The 16,808-nt window shown below is 44.0% G+C and overlaps 1 protein-coding gene across 1 annotated transcript in view; it reads left to right on the top strand.

Annotated features, from left to right (window-relative positions):
• The window catches only part of LOC126100756 (follistatin-related protein 5-like), a 250,945-nt gene extending 234,464 nt beyond the window's left edge, over positions 1-16,481 (top strand). Inside the window, exons 13-15 of the mRNA XM_049911410.1 lie at positions 1,032-1,232; positions 5,140-5,286; positions 15,578-16,481. Of these exons, the coding sequence (XP_049767367.1) occupies positions 1,032-1,232; positions 5,140-5,286; positions 15,578-15,807 (578 nt within the window). The 3' untranslated portion in view covers positions 15,808-16,481. The remainder of the gene's footprint in view (positions 1-1,031; positions 1,233-5,139; positions 5,287-15,577) is intronic.
• The last annotated feature ends 327 nt before the right edge of the window (positions 16,482-16,808 follow it).

Genomic DNA, 16,808 nt, shown 5'->3' with positions numbered 1-16,808 from the left:
TGAGGTCACCGCTGATGGCAAAATGGTATGTCACGTGCATACTGCGCCTTCATGTTTCGTGGTGCCATTTTTCAACGCAGCAATGCTCGTCCACACATGGTGCGTGGTTCTATGAACTACCTTCCTGAAGTTGAGTAAGACACCTACAACTGTCCCCCCGAAAAAGTCTTTGAAGCCAACTGCGTGCCAGTCTCAGTAACCAGGTGATCAAGAACGAGTTGAAGAGTTAAGGGCTAGCTTGCCTCAGGAGAGGATGCAATCGCTTTCCAACCGACTCACTGTATGCATCCACATCGGATCGGGTGCAAGTCGAAATTAATAAATGGGCTCACATTACCAAGTTAGTTGTTGAGGTGACTCAGTCTCGTGATCACTCGTATAACATCAACTTGTGGCCGAGGGAATTCCGTCCGTTTCCTCCTCCCCCTCTAGATCCTCCACTTTTTCTTGTCAGGCAGTGTAGCTTCCATTGACAGAACGACAATGATACTAAAATGTAGACTTTCACGGCCGGAAATGTCATGTCCATTATAATTATCCGGGCTTTTATGCCGTGGTCGGTTGATGAATTCTGTGTCAATTCCCAACGTTCCGTCCCCGTCTGCGGAGGACATCTTCAAGGGAGTCTGTAGCTCGATGGAAGGTCCAACACACCCACTGGCTCGCTGCTGACTGTCAGCTGCAGACCCCCTCGAATATGTCCTCCGCAGACGGGGACGAAACTACTGACTGTCAGTAGCGAGCAAGTGGGTGTGTTAGAACTTCCATCGAGCTGCAGACCCCCTTGAAGATGTCCTCCGCAGACGGGGACGAAACGTTTGGAATTGACAGAATTTATCAACCGACCACGGCATAACATCCAGAATAATTATAACGGCCAGAACAGCAATGGGCAATCAGTGTCCATCTCAAAAGAAAGCGCCCACCTCCGTCTCCTTCCCGGTATATGTGCTACAGTTACAAGATGTAGAACTGTAAGCAGCTCCCTGTAGTGTGCATCCTACAGTTGCTGGGGTGTCGAAATGCCGCAGTCGGGCTGGTGGTGGTGGAGTGCGAGGAGCCGGCGACGGGCCAGCCGGCGGGCCAGCTGGTGCTGGACGCCGTGACGGACGCCGTGGTGTCGCAGCGGCCCTCGCTGCTGGGCCGGCCGCACCTCAGCCCAGACAGCCGCACCCTGGTCACGCTGCACCGCGCCAGAGACGGCGTCACGCTCGTCGTCCAGCGCGTTGCGGGTAAGCCGCCCTCTGCCCCTGCCTGGTCGTAAATCCATCTGGCCTGTCACAGCTAGCTTTTCGTCTGCTCTGTATTTATCGGCTGACAAGGTGTAACACAACGAATCTTCCCAGGACCGCGACATATGGACGCAACAATAAGTTGATAAATACAGGAACTACTCATGGATGTTTCCAGAACGAGATTTTCAATCTACAGCGGAGTGTGCGCTGATCTGAAACATCCTGGTAGATTAAAACTGTGTGGCGGACCGAGACTCGTACTCGGGACATTTGCCTTTCGAGGCCGAGTGCTCTACCAAACTGAGCTACCCAAGTACGACTCACGCCCCGACCTCACAGCTTTACTTCTGCCAGTACCTCATCTCCTACCTTCCAAACTTTACAGGAGCACTCCTGAAAACCTTGCAGAACTAGCATTCCTGAATGAAAGGATGTTGCGGAAACATAGCATAGCCACAGCCTGGGGGATGTTTCCAGAGTGAGATTTTCACTCTGCAGCGGAGTGTGCGCTGATATGAAACTTCCTGGCAGATTAAAACTGTGCGCCGGATCGAGACGCGAACTCGGGACCTTTGCCTTTCGTGGGCAAGTGCTCTACCAAACTGAGCTACCCGAGCACGACTCACGCCCCGTCCTCACAGCTTTACTTCTGCCAGTACCTCATCTCCTACCTTCCAAAATTGACAGAAGCTCTCCTTCGAACCTTGCAGAACTAGCACTCCTGAAAGAAAGGATATTGCGGAGACATGGCTTAGCCACAGCCTGGGGCTGTACTCTTAATCCTCCATCAATTCCATTGGGAGCTACTTGGAAAATCAGTCCAAGACTAAGTCACTAACGAAAGTTTCCAGACAAAGGCGCTTCCTGATAGTAATTTGTGACAACTGGAAACGGATTTCGGTTGACATCATACTTAGTTAATAATTTTCTCCAGGTGATAACAACGATTGTAAACTGCTCAAGGTTTAAACAGGGATCTTCTTCCTCTTGGGAGACTTAGTGCTGCAGTGAAAACTGCCTTTCCGATGATTGGGTCTGTGCCAGTACAGGAAAACTCGACTAGCCACATAGTTCGCAAGGGATCTGTTTTTTGAAGTCGGAAGACTGCCGGAGCAGAGTGGTCAACAAGGTCATAAAATATCTGGCCTTCGTTACGCCCAGTCCGTTCAGTTTGAGTTCCGGGACTGCAGCCTCTTAACCGTTCGTGAACCCGTCTCCGTGTAGGCTTTCGTCGCTATGCAGTTGTAGTGATTTAGCTCCTGCTGAATCTTCCGGTTAGTATGGACGCGATCCATGAAACTTTTCCGATACTAACGTTTCGTCCAGATATGCACTGGACATCTTCAGAGAGACTCATGGTTCCGCTGACTCTTGCCGACTCACGAACCACGAGCCTCTCTGAAGATGTTCTGCACAGTTGTGAACGAAATGTTACCAACGAAAAGATCCGTGGATCTCGACAATACAGATTTCGCAGGAACTTAAAATCAAATAAGGAAGAAGGAGTGCTTAACACTCCATTAGAATTTCTATAATCACTGGGGAAAGTGTCAACAAAACGACTATTCACATTGGTGTGTAGAATGTATGAGTCTGGCGACATACCATCTGACTTTCGGAAACATATCATCCACACAGTTCCGAAGACTGCAAGAGCTGACAAGGACGACAATTATCCCACAATCAGCTTAACAACTAATGCATCCAAGTTGCTGACAAGAGTAATATGAGGAAGAATGGACAAGAAAATTGAGGACGTGCTAGATGACGATCAGTTTGGCTTTAGGAAAGGTAAAGGAACCAGAGAGGCAATTCTGACGTTGCAGTTGATAATGGAGGCAAGGCTAAAGAAAAATAAAGAGACGTTAGTAGGATTTATCGACCTGGAAAATGCGTTCGACAATGTCAAATGCTGCAAGGCTTTCAAAATTCTGAGAAAAAATGGGGTAAGCTGTAGGGAGAGACAGGTAATATACAATATGTACAAGCGTCAAGACGGAATAACAAGAGTGGATGACCAAGAACGAAGTGCTTAAAAAGGGTGTAAGACAGGGATCTAGTCTTAGATAAGATAAGCAACATCAGTGACCTGGAAGGTGTACGCTATCTTGGAATTCATCCAGCTACTGCCACTGCGGTGTCTTTCTCACACCTTTGAACTACCCGCATGTTTGGTCGATTTTCTGCGTACCTTGCTGCAGTAATATCCTGGTGACAGAGCCATAGTCCGTTATTTCTTGTCACTGAAATTTCCAGACAGAGTAAAACTTGAAGTACGAGGGCTGTTCGGAAATTAAGTTCCGATCTGTCGCGAAATGGGAAACAATGAAAAAATCAAAAATGTTTTATTTGCAACAGTCAGCTAACGCTTTCAGCTTCTTCTCTACATAGTCGTCGTTCCGATTTAGATATTTGTCGCGGCGCTGTACCAACTATGCAATACCCCCGTCTTAGAAGGCAACTTTCTGTCACGTGTCTAAGCTCGTCTACAACTAATTGACTGTGCCCGAGTGTCCATGAGAGCAGAGATGAAACTCTGGTAGAGCCAGTTACAGCCTGTGTTGTGGGTGGTCAAACACTTCCCATCGAAAATGGCTGCAGGAGCATCTTCATTGTCCTGCAGGGTGCAGCCGAGAACTGTCTTGAAGAACGAAACTCATGACAGTTACGTTATGTGGGTTGTACGACATCAGGCGAAATCTCTCACCAGGCCCTCGTACTTGGCGGGAGACACTATTTTCTAGGCATCTTTAAGTGCTCACTGCGAGCTCAGAATTTGAGAAGAGTGATTTTCCGCTATCGACGCGCATACTAGAGACACTACTGTGTATATCTGTGCAAAACTTCATCAGATTTACACTGTGGTTTTCATTTCGCGAGGCCGGACGGTGTGGCCGAGTGGTTCTAGGCGCTTCAGTCTGGAACTGCGGGACCGCTGCTGTCGCAGGTTCGAATCCTGCCTCGGGTATGGATGTGTGTGATGTCCTTAGGTTAGTTACATTTAAGTAGTTCTAAGTTCTAGGCGACTGATGACCTGAGATGTTAAGTCCCATAGTGCTCAGAGCCATTTGCCCCATCATTTCGCGACCGATGAACTTACTTTCCGAACAGTCCTCGTAGATGCTGAATATGGGCTTGAAGTGTGCTCGAATAGGTCAACCGGTGAGGAGCAGTGCATGGAAAAGCAACTTTGCGGATTAAAATCCCTCTCGGGGTGTGTTGTTGCTGACTGCCGATTTGGTGGTAGCAGAGACACGTTGTGTATCTCGTACTGTCCGTGTTGACAGACGAAGGGTTCACCTCATTTGGAAAAACAAATCTATAGAGGGAGGACACAGTTCCAACGATGGCTTTCAACAGACAAGTGTACTTTCTTAGCACCTGGGTCTGGAACATGGTTATCAACGAGAGGGTGAAAATAAGAATAATCAAAAGTCTTGGGGATCAGTTCAGGTGTGTATGAACTACTGCATTAGCCTGTTGGCTGAAATTGGTGGCTCAGACAGCGGGTGCCATTCACAGCCGACACCGGCGCTTGGCGGCGCACGCACCTGTCGGGACACATTTGGTCCGCCCGACGTATCTCGGGAGAGGAGTGCGGTTCAGACTCCAGAAAAGGTAACTTCAAGCAGGTATGCATCTCTTCACCTACGGATACCTTGTACGACAGTTGTCGAAACTATATTTCTAGACAACGGAGTTGTTCGGTCGATGACCAGTTAAAATTTCCTCCGTGAAATTTTGCTTTTAAAGCCGGCATTCTCATTAAGATAATTTTATTTTTCCTTTGTTATTGGTATTATTCAGTGTTAACGATGCACTAACATTTTCCCCTACCTGTAGTATTTCAATCATTCACCACACGCTCACTCTCAGAAACGTCACTTTGCATTGTGGTTTTCAGACGGTGACCTGAGGTTCTCGTTCGACGTGAAGACGACGCTGAACATCAGTGACGTGGCCTTCTACCCGTCACGCACGACGCACGGCTACGACCTGTACGCGAGTGCGTCAGACAAGGAGGACGTCCTCTTTCTGGACCTAGCCTCAGGTAACAAGCGACCGGCGCCACAACGAACATAATCAAAACAAATTAATTGAAAATGAATGCATTTTCTTGTTATATACTTCACGTTTAACTAAGAAGTAAAACACGTTTTCCTTACACTTACAAGGAGAACAGGGAAATTATCATAACCGATTCCCCAGAAACTTCGCTTAGCGGAAGAAGAATCAGAATAAGCGTTTCTGAGGGAACGACAGCCGAAGTTTCCGACAACTTTATTTTATTATTATTATTATTATTATTATTATTATTATTATTATTAATCTACCCATATCCGTAGAAGGTTATTACTCGAATGTTTTATTATCACGTTATGGGATACAAGGGCGTTATATTAATTGCAAAACTACAACTGAGTTTCACAAAAGAGTGTCATACATTTATTATAAAATTAATGTGCTTATGGTATATTCATCGGTTACAATCTTTTTAAATTCTCATATTCTTATATTTCATTCTCATGTCGATTTCTGTACTAATTCTTATATTTTATTCTTATGTTCATTCTTCTTTGAGATCTGGTGCATTGCCTTGGATTATGCTGATCGTAGACACGTTCGAAAGATAGAAATTCCGAACAACACGAGCATCGCGCGAAAGCGGGTTTGCCACAGTGACAATCTCACTCGCTAAAGAAATGTTGTAAACGTTGCTGAACACTTCACACATTGCTAAGTTTCGCTGAAAACTGCGCATAACGAATCACTTTATCGAAAACTTGCGCCTACACCACACTACGGACATTTCACCGAAAACAATTTCTTATAAATTTCCCGTTCATTTAATTCTTTAAAATTCACGCACCAGGCGTATAATTAGTAGACGAATACGGAAGAAATCATTTGAGCATACCCTGGAAAACATTCATGTAGCTATTCTTACGAAGGTTGGTAGATGAATGGAAAACAAAAATGAAAATAATAATCGGTTTTCAAACACGGATTGCAGTTGTTGAAACCGGGAGACTAGGCATCGTGCCACTGCTTCGGTTGAATTAATCACTCTTTAAAGGCTCATATAGAACCTCAAAAACTTTGATAGTCGTTATCTTAGAAACGGTCGAGTATGTACGGATAAGCCTAGACACGTGTTTTCTTACTTTGATCCGAAGCTTCTGGGAAATCGCTTTATAGCTCTTGCTGTGTTTTCCTCATTAATACAAATCCCGAGTTGGGAGTGATAATGGAAAACGCTAATAGGTAAGTAAAGTGGACATTTCGGTTCAATCTTAAATGATTATATTTACAACGATGACCTCCTCTTTCTGCTTGAGAATTTATCAGTACTTCTCCGATTTGCTTTTTCTTCCGATTGCAAGATTCCTCTTTTGAATGGCTCCTTACTCAAACACCACAGACACCCTTCACACAATAGTTAAGCAATAGGAGACCTCATTTCCTGAGAAAAGCTACTCCATATTTCCTACTAACAATCATGAGTAGTTATCAAGACCAATAGCCGAACGTGGTATCTCAGTGGTTAAGACAGTAAAAATCAGATTTCCGTTCCAGACATCCTGATGAAGATTTTGTTTGATTTAGTACATTCTTGCAAGTAATTGTTAGAAGTTAGCAGCGGTGTGTAGAACAGTTGTCCGATTTACACCCCCTTAAATCTGAAGAGGTTGAAGTATATTACATTTTGAAAGTTTACCTCTTTACGAGAATATACCCTTGTACACACACTAGACGTTTATATTTATGGGTCAGATATCTTGTCTCGCAAGAAAATTAAAAATAAACGCTTCAGATTTGTATTTAAAGTCAGGCTTTAGATGACTTTCCCCGTCGCCTATTCAGGAGATTTCATAGACCGAAACGTACTTTATTGAACTGGCCGAAGTATGAGATGCAGACGCTACAAAGTCACGGAACTTTCTTATGCCACGAGAGATTATGTCGACGTCAGCGAATAAAGATTATTGGCAGCAATGCCGATTTCGTTTGATGGCGGATGTCTGAGCTTATTTCTGTATCGCCTTTCGGCATCAAGCGCCCTTTGCTATGCATTACTAAGGGTGTTGCCGCAGCTCCGACAAAAGCTGCTGTTACACGTTCTAATCACATCGCCTTCTTTGATGACGGAACCCCAATAGGTAGACACATGAGATAATATAAGGGGCAGTCGAAATAAAAACGAGACAGATGGAAAAAGGTAAGTAAACTGTTCATTATTTCAAAAGTAATCGAAATAACTGTTAATTTGTTGATCGCAGAATGTGACGAGACGGTCAATCACTTCATGGAAAATTTTGTAATTGCCTGAGATCGGGACTGTATGAGAGTTGTGTAACGGCTTCCCAGCCGAACGTCCTCATCATATTCGAAACAACCTACGTAAGATGTGAACCCGCCAACATATGCAGGAAAGTCGTCTCGTCGTATTAGAAACGTGTCTATTGTATTGTTGTTCCTGTTGTGGTCTTCAGTCAGATCCTGTTGTCTTCTTTAGTCAGATTACTGGTTTAATGCAGTCCTCCTTGCTAAAGTTATCGAGAAGGTTGTATATGCAAGGTTACTGGAGCATTTAAATTCACATAATTTGCTGTCAAATGTTCAGTTTGGTTTTAGAAATGGTTTAACAACTGAAAATGCTATATTCTCTTTTCTCTGGGAGGTTTTGGACGGATTAAATAAAAGGTTGCGAACGCTAGGTCTTTTCTTTGATTTAACGAAGGCTTTTGACTGTGTTGACTACAAAATGTTACTGCAGAAGTTGGACCATTATGGAGTAAGGGGAGTAGCTTACAATTGGTTCGCCTCTTACTTTAAGAACAGAAAGCAGAGGGTAATTCTCCGCAATATTGAGAGTGGTAGTGATGTTCAGTCCCAATGGGGCACTGTTAAGTGGGTTAAGTGGGGCGTTCCCCAAGGGTCGGTGCTGGGGCCACTGCTGTTTCTTATTTATATAAATGATATGCCTTCTAGTATTACAGGTGATTCAAAAATATTTCTGTTTGCTGATGACACCAGCTTGATAGTGAAGGATCTTGTGTGTAATATTGAAACACTATCAAATAACGTAGTTCATGAAATAAGTTTGTGGCTTGTGGAAAATAATTTGATGCTAAATCACAGTAAGACTCAGTTTTTACAGTTTCTAACACACAATTCAACAAGAACCGATATTTTGATCAGACAGAATGGGCATATTATAAGCGAGACGGAACAGTTCAAGTTCCTAGGAGTTCGGATAGATAGTAAGCTGTTGTGGAAAGCCCATGTTCAGGATCTTGTTCAGAAACTAAATGCTGCTTTATTTACCATTAGAACAGTATCTGAAATAAGTGACACTTCAACAGGAAAGTAGTCTACTTCGAATATTTCCATGTGCTTATGTCGTATGGTATTATTTTTTGGGGAAATTCTTCTGATTCAAAAAGGGTATTTTTGGCTCAAAAACGGGCTGTTCGAGCTATATGTGGTGTAAGTTCGAGAACCTCTTGTCGACCCCTACTCAATAGTCTGGGAATTCTGACATTAACCTCACAGTAAATATTTTCTTTAATGTCGTTTGTTGTTAGCAATATTAGCCTATTCCCAAGAGTTAGCAGCTTTCACTCAGTTAATACTAGGCAGAAATCCAATCTGCATGTGGAATGCACTTCCTTGACTCTTGCGCAGAAAGGAGTGCAGTACTCTGCTGCATCCATTTTCAATAAGCTACCACAAGAACTCAAAAATCTTAGCAGTACCCCAAACACTTTTAAGTCTAAACTGAAGAGTTTCCTCATGGCTCACTCCTTCTATTCTGTCGAGGAGCTCCTGGAAGAGCTAAAAAATTAAGCAAACTGCAGTGTTACATTGTTGATTTTCTTTATTTAAATTTACGACTTGTCACCTGAATATGTTTTTTTATATTTCATTTTATCTGTTTCTAATATCGTGTTTTAATTTCATGTATTGACTCGTTCCATGACCATGGAGACTTCTCCTTAATTTGGTCCCACGGAACAATAAATAAATAAAAAAAAAAATATCCTTGCAAGCCTCTTCATCTCTGCATAATTACCACAACCTACATCCATTCGAACTCCTTTACTGCATTCAAGTCCTCGACTCCTCCTACAGTTTTCGCCCATCACACTTTCTTCCATTGCCCTTGATGCATCAGGATATCTCTTATCAACCAAGCCCCTCCCTCAGTCAAGTTGTGCATAAATTTCTTTCTGTCCCAATTTGATTCAGGACCTCCTCGTCTGCTATTCCATCTACCCATGTAATCGTCAGCATTCAACACATTTCAAGAGCTCCTGCTCTTTTCTGGTCTGAACTGCCACTTCTCACTCCCGTACAAGTCTATGCACGAGGCAAATGTCTTCAGAAGATACTATCCAACGTTTAAATTTCTATTAGACTGCCTTTTCGTGCGTGGTTTCGCCCGCCTTCGCCTGCCACATCTATTTCACACATATACTCCACGGACAAACATCCAGGGATTGCTCAGGAACCCTTTCTGAGTATACAAATAAGGAGTCGTGTATATACCAAATTTGATTAAAATTACTCCAGCTGTTCTTGAGTTATGCTTTTATTTCACACCTTTTCGCCATAAGCCCCAGCCATATGGGTGTTAACGCCGTGTTACTGGCACAGCAAATTTTTCCACATAGCAGGTGACACGTGTGGTAATTTTGGCACATATTTCTTGAGGCATTGTGGAGATATTTAACTTTTTGGTATCCACCTCCAACGCAATGGTCTAACAATAAGCCTGACAACCACAAAACAACTAAGAACTTGATAGTAATATTGGTCTTTACGAACATTTTTACATCTAATGTCTTCTTATCTCCACCCCTACCATTACTAGTGGTTGGGTGTATTGCCCCCACAATTATTTTATACAAATAGTGAAACATGCATAAAAACATTTTACTGAAATACTCTGGATGTTCCTGAGCTAAGATCTATGTCACCCCTATTTCAGTTCATTCGCTATTACGCCTACATAAGCCTTCGTAGGTGTCCATACAAATCCCACCTAAGATTCATTGTCATCATGTGAATGGTATAGGAATGCATAATAGACAACGAACAAAGATTCATTTCTACATATTAGATGTTAACAAATTCCTTATTTTCAGAAATTCTTTTATTGCTACTCCCAGCCAGTATTTTACGTCCTGTCTATCTTGGCGATCATCAGTTACATTACTGCCAAGAATAAAAACGCATCTACTGCTTTTAGTTTGTCATTTCCTGATGCAAATCCCTCAGCATCGCATGATTTAATTCGCGTACACCCATTTACAGTTGTTTTAGCTGTTTTGATGTTTATCTTACCGTGTTTTCAAGGCACAATCAATCCCATTAAAATTTTCTTCTCACGTTATTGGACGGAACTACAGTGTCGTCAGCAAACATCAAGTTTTTATTTCTTCTTCATGAAATCTAATCCCATTTCCTAATTTCCCCTTTGGGGGGAGAGAAACTATTGTAATCAGGGCTTTTACTTTATATTTTAATGTTTTGAAAATAAGGATACTTTTTTTTCTTCTACCAGACTCCACCTACGTTTTAAATTTTCAGTTAAAATTAGCCCACAAATTTTATCACTTTATCATAGTTTTGGTTGGAGAGCTATCTTATTACAAATAACACATTTTGCCCTGTTAAGGCTTCCTCAAACTTTTTAAAAGGAAAGGAAAAGCAAGAGTGTAATTGCACAAAATTATACGTTAGGGGTCTTGGTTCTAAGCTGCGTTAAGCTTTCGAAAAATATGTTAAAAGATTTAAAAATCAAATTAACACTGATTGAAGGCTGTCAGAGCATTACATATTACCAGTTGGTAGGGCGGTTAGTCAGAAAAATGGTAACAAACCATCTAAAGTAACAATCGCCAAACAAGATACACTGGAACAAAACCAAGAGAATATAAATTTAAATCGATATCAAAGGGGGATAAACGTATGAAGGCAAAGGAAAGGGGCACAGACAAATTGATAACAGGAAATACCTTAAAATAGTCAGAGCCGCCGGGTGAAGTTCAGTGTACAGCAAAACGTACATAGATTGAACCTGGATATCAGGTGATTGAAGCAGGGCCGGCAACGTCGTGCCGAATTTCACGTACGCAACGTCTGCGGGCCACGGGCGGACCAAGGCCGGGCCTGCCACTCGGCTTTATTCGGTCCTTCTCGGAAGTACCCGGGACAGCGTGACATTTCATTTAGCATTGCAGTGCCGCATTTTGCGGTCGGCACAACTATCTGAGATCGGCAAAATCGTGACGTCAGCGCTGTTAACCCTTCGCTATTTGTTCGTGGTATGAAGGACGTCCACAGGTCGAGTGGCTGTTTGCACCAAAAGAGGCAGTCAGGCTATCTATTTTCTCTATACTTTAATATAAATGGAAATGACAGAAGAGAGGGCTGCATAAGTGACGCGTACTGCTTACTTGCTACGACACGACGTTATAGTAACATACAGGAAGAAGTTACCTTTTAGATGACGATGAAAGAGTAAAAAATTACAACTGACAGTCGGGGTTCATTGTTCTGTACAGCAAGAAGCACTCTGTGCTAATTTTTCAGGCAAGGAGCACTTGAAGAAACTGATGGTATGAATATAAAAATTTCTGAAGTCACACCCATTGTTCCATTTTCGGTTGCAACAGTTCTTGTTGGGGACGACGAAGAGTATGGAGACTTCATATATTACTGCAAAGTGCGCTCGTTAAGCCAAGGAGCACCCCGGTTTTTTCAATTTTAATCTCGCTATTGTTGAATTTATGAAGGAAAAGGAGTGCTGGAAAGAAAACTACAGCATTCGTAATGAATTGGAGACTTCGCATTGTAAGTGAACTTGACTGCACACTGCCCGCAGTAAGACACTGCAAGGTGACTTTTTTACGATTTGATGGGGATGCATTTAGAAAGAAAATCACGTTGTAGAAGGAAAATATTCTGACAAAGACAATCCAGTTCCCTAGGCTTACTAACTTTGAGGAAGGTATGACGTTTGAAGAATTTATTGTGGTCGTACAAGAATTACAATCATTACTTTTATAAAGGTTATGAGGACACTGTCAATCTTACGTTTGTTTCAGAACTGTTTTCGAGATAGTTTGGTGTCTCAGTTGAAAACGCCGTTGAGCATGTGCACATGTAACTTATTGACCTGCAACATTATTTCAATTTTTTTACAATTCTTTTTACGTTAAAACTGTCCGGGATGTCTACATTGCTTTTCTCAGGTAGATTTTCTATGTCTACATAATGAGGTTGCAGAACTGCTACAACATTAATATCGACATCTTTGTGTGAAACATTGTTTTTCGACAACGAAACTAAATGTCATAATTACGTAGCAAAAACCTGTGCAATTTTTTACGTGTGTCAGTATGTCGATAGTCTGTACCAGATAAAAATTATATAATGTCTTCAGCACGCCAAAAATAATTAATTAATACCGAACATTTGTTTTGTTTGTGGCCTATGTTGTACAAAACCAAGGCATACGGAATATCTTCTGCCATTTAAATGCGGCGCGTTCACTGTTTTCCCATCTCCCCCCTCCTTGCGCTCAGATGGCACAGTGCTACAGTAGAGGAAATGGGAAGCGTGGCTGAGCGCTTGGGTACTCGGATCCGGGCATGGCCTGTGAGCTGAGATCTTGACCACCAGTGAACTAAAGGCTCCAATAGAAGGCCACATTGAAACTAGAGGGCCCAGGCTAGTGGCGTGGACAACAACAAAAGCCGTTCAAAACTTACTTAATGTGTGCTTGAAACTTTGTAATTTTGTATAGTTACATCCTGGCTTTTTCTTTTCTTTTCGAAAATTTGAGGAAGCCTTAACCAGGCGAAACATATTATTTGTAATAAAATGGCAACTGAGACTGTCTCTTTACATAATTTCAAGTATCAGTTGCTGTACAAAATGAACTCGTCATGGAATGGAAGAAACCAAAAATTTAAGTCTTAGTAGTAGATGTCACCTTCCACAATGGACGTAATATACAGTGTTTTTAGTTTCAGGGTCTTACATGCACATCAGTGTCTCTTTAAAAAATATGCTATGAGCAAACGACAGCAAAAATTAACGAAATTTGCGTTTCAAAATTTTTTGTGGTGATCTTTAAGTACTCCCAGCTTGGCAGTACACGTCACTGAAAGTACATTGATATTGCTGAAAGATATTTACGGGACATACTTACTCGACAGTCTGTTTCAAAACTATATTGTTTATGCACTTAAGAGCCAAAGAAACTGGTACACTGTCTAATAATGTGTATGTCTCCTTGAACATGCAGAAGTGCCGCAGCACAACGTGGCCTACACTCTACTAGGGTCTCAAGTAGCGCAGGGGGGAATTCACACCATGAATCCTGCAAGGCTGTCGATAAATCCGTAAGAGTACGAGGGGGTGGAAATCTATTCCGAACAGCGCATTGCAACGCATCCCAGATATACTCAATGATGTTCATGTCTAGGGAGTTTGGTGGCCAGTGAAAAACTCAGAAGAGTGTTTCTGGAGCCACTCTGTAGCAATTCTGGACTCGTAGGGTGGCGCATTGTCCTGCCGGACTTGCATAATGGACACGAATGGATGCAGGTGGTCAAACAGGCTGCTTACGTACGTGTCATTTGTCAGAGTCGTTTCTAGACGTATCAGGTGTCCCAAATCACTCCAACTGCACACGCCAGAGCCACAAGTAGCTTGAACAATCCCCTGCTGACATGCAGGGTCCATGGCTTCACGAGGTTGTCTCCATACCCGTACACGTCCATCCACTCAATACAATTTAAAACGAGACTCGTCCGACCAGGCAACATGTTTCCAGTCATCAACAGTCCAATGTCCGTTTTGACGGACCAAGGCGAGGCAGAAAGCTTTGTGTCGTGCGTTCCAAGGGTACACGAGTGGGCCTTCGGCTCCGAAAGCCTATAACGATATGTTTGGTTGAATGGTTCGTATTCTGACACTTAATGATTGCCCAGCACTGAAATCTGCAGCAATTTGCGGAAGGGTTGTACTGCTGTCACGTTGAAAGATTCTCGTAATTCGTCGTTGGTCCCGTTCTTGCAGGATCTTTGTCCGTCCGCAGCTATGTCGGAGATTTTATGTTTCGACAGTTTCCTGATATTCAGGGTGCACTCGTGCAATGGTCGTACGGAAAAGTCCGCACTTCATCGCTACCTGGGAGACGCTCTGTTCCATCGCTCGTGCGCTGGCGGTAACGCCCTTTCAATCTCAAAAATATTTCAAATGGCTCTGAGCACTATGGGACTTAACATCTGAGGTCATCAGTCCCCTAGAACTCAGAACTACTTAAACCTAACGAACCTAAAGACATCAGACACATCCATGCCCAAGGCAGGATTCGAACCTGCGACCGTAGCGGTCGCGCTCGTGGTCTCGCGGTAGCGTTCTCGCTTCCCGAGCACGGGGTCCCGGGTTCGATTCCCGGCGGGGTCAGGGATTTTCACCTGCCTCGAGATGACTGGGTGTTCGTGTTGTCCTCATCATTTCATCATCATCCAGGAAAGTGGCGAAATTGGACTGAGCAAAGATTGGGTAATTGTACGGGCGCTGATAACCACGCAGTTGAGCGCCCCACAAACCAAACATCATCATCATCCCCGTAGCGGTCGCGCGGTTCCAGACTGTAGCGCCTAGAACCGCTCGTCCACACCGGCCGGCCCTTTTCAATCTCACTTAAATCTTGATAAGCTGCCATTGTAGTAGCAATAAACAATCCAACAACAGCTCCAGACACTTGTTTTCGTATATAGGCGTCGTCGACCGCAGCGCCGTTTACATTCCATATATTCAAAAAAATGGTTCAAATGGCTCTGAGCACTATGGGACTCAACTGCTGTGGTCATAAGTCCCCTAGAACTTTGAACTACCTAAGCCTAACTAACCTAAGGACATCACACACATCCATGCCCAAGGCAGGATTCGAACCTGCGACCGGAGCGGTCGTGCGGTTCCAGACTGTAGCGCCTTTAACCGCTCGGCCACTCCGGCCGGCCATATATTCATATACGAGTGCGTATACCTGTTTCTTTGGCGCTTCAATGTATTAGTGAACAAACTCTGACACATTTGATTTTTTAAAAATTTTTGTGGTGGGTGTTAGTCGCTTCCGCTCTTCCCCCCCCCCACACCCCCACCCCCGACCCAACATTGGTAATGCGCTTTGTGGACAATGCATTGCTATCGCTAGGGTTAAATAACATCGCGAATAGGCTGCAAAACCTATTTCACTGCCTTCCTTGTATCATACTGCAATGGAGAAAAAAAGAAAAAGAACGCGATTTGTGCAGGCAAGGTGGAGGTGATCACGGGCGTCGGGGTGGCGATGCCGGCGCAGCTGGCGGAGTGGGGGGCGCCCAACCGACCGATCGCGGCGCCCGGCGTCTTCGGCCGCTACCTGGCCACCGCGGCCGCCGACGCGCTCTTCGTGCTGAACGGCGCGACGCGCACCGTCAACTGCGAGGTGAGCCGCGTGGCGCTGCCGCGGGCGCTCGCCTGGGTCTCCATGCGGCTGCAGTGACGCCGGCCGCGACGCGCCCCCGCCGCCAGCAGCGCCCTGTGACTCCCCGGGCCCGCCACCGCCACCACTGCACTTCACAGAGCGGGCCGTTCGACTACGTCAGAGCCGAGGGACTTGTCCTGTTCGGCCGTTTATCAGCACCGCATCTTTTTGTAACACGCTACGATGGAGACGTTTGATGTACAGAACCAGAGGAGTCGTATTACGTCCACTCGAGGTAAAGAAGGTTTATTATACGTGGAAATCTCACACGACCGGATGTCTTAGCTGTTTCTAAATCCTCCGTGATGTATGGTAGTGGCCCATGAAACTTTCCAGTATTTAAAATTTGGTCCAGAGCGGCGCTAGAGATCTTTAGAGTTGCCCATGGATCTCGCCAACTGGTAGGACTCAGCGAAACCTCGAGCAAGTCTGAATAAATCCAGCTTAGCAACGGAAAAGTTTCAGGGGCCACGAACATGCACCACAGAAAATCTACCAACAGAAAGAGAGAATTGTATCCACACGATCTCAAGAGACACGAAAGTTGGAAAGTGTCTGGGAAATTGCAATTTTCACACAATATAACCCCACAGTGTTTTCGCTGGTTACTGTAAAGCACAATAATGAGAAAGGAATAAATGTACACTCGTGGACTGATTTGACAGGCATTTGTTCAAATACCATTCAAATTTAAAAAAATGTGTGTGAAATCTTATGGGACTTAACTGCTAAGATCATTAGTCCCTAAGCTTACACACTACATAATCTAAATTATCCTAAGGACAAACACACACACCCATGCCCGAGGGAGGACTCGAACCTCCGCCGGGACCAGCCGCACAGTCTATGACTGCAGCGCCTCAGAGCGCTCGGGTAATCCCGCACGGCATTCAAATTTCACGCAATTGGTGGAGAACAATATTTTTACGTGTTTGTCCTATGGTTTACCGACAAGTGTAAATGCAAATAAGTTGCAGATCGGCAAATAAGTTTTCATATTGACAATATATATTCAGCAG

The sequence above is a fragment of the Schistocerca cancellata genome, chromosome 1 (genome assembly GCF_023864275.1).
Source record: "Schistocerca cancellata isolate TAMUIC-IGC-003103 chromosome 1, iqSchCanc2.1, whole genome shotgun sequence".
Taxonomy (NCBI): domain Eukaryota; kingdom Metazoa; phylum Arthropoda; class Insecta; order Orthoptera; family Acrididae; genus Schistocerca; species Schistocerca cancellata.
Note: the sequence above shows the minus strand (reverse complement) of the source record. Positions and strands in the feature narration are given on the sequence as shown.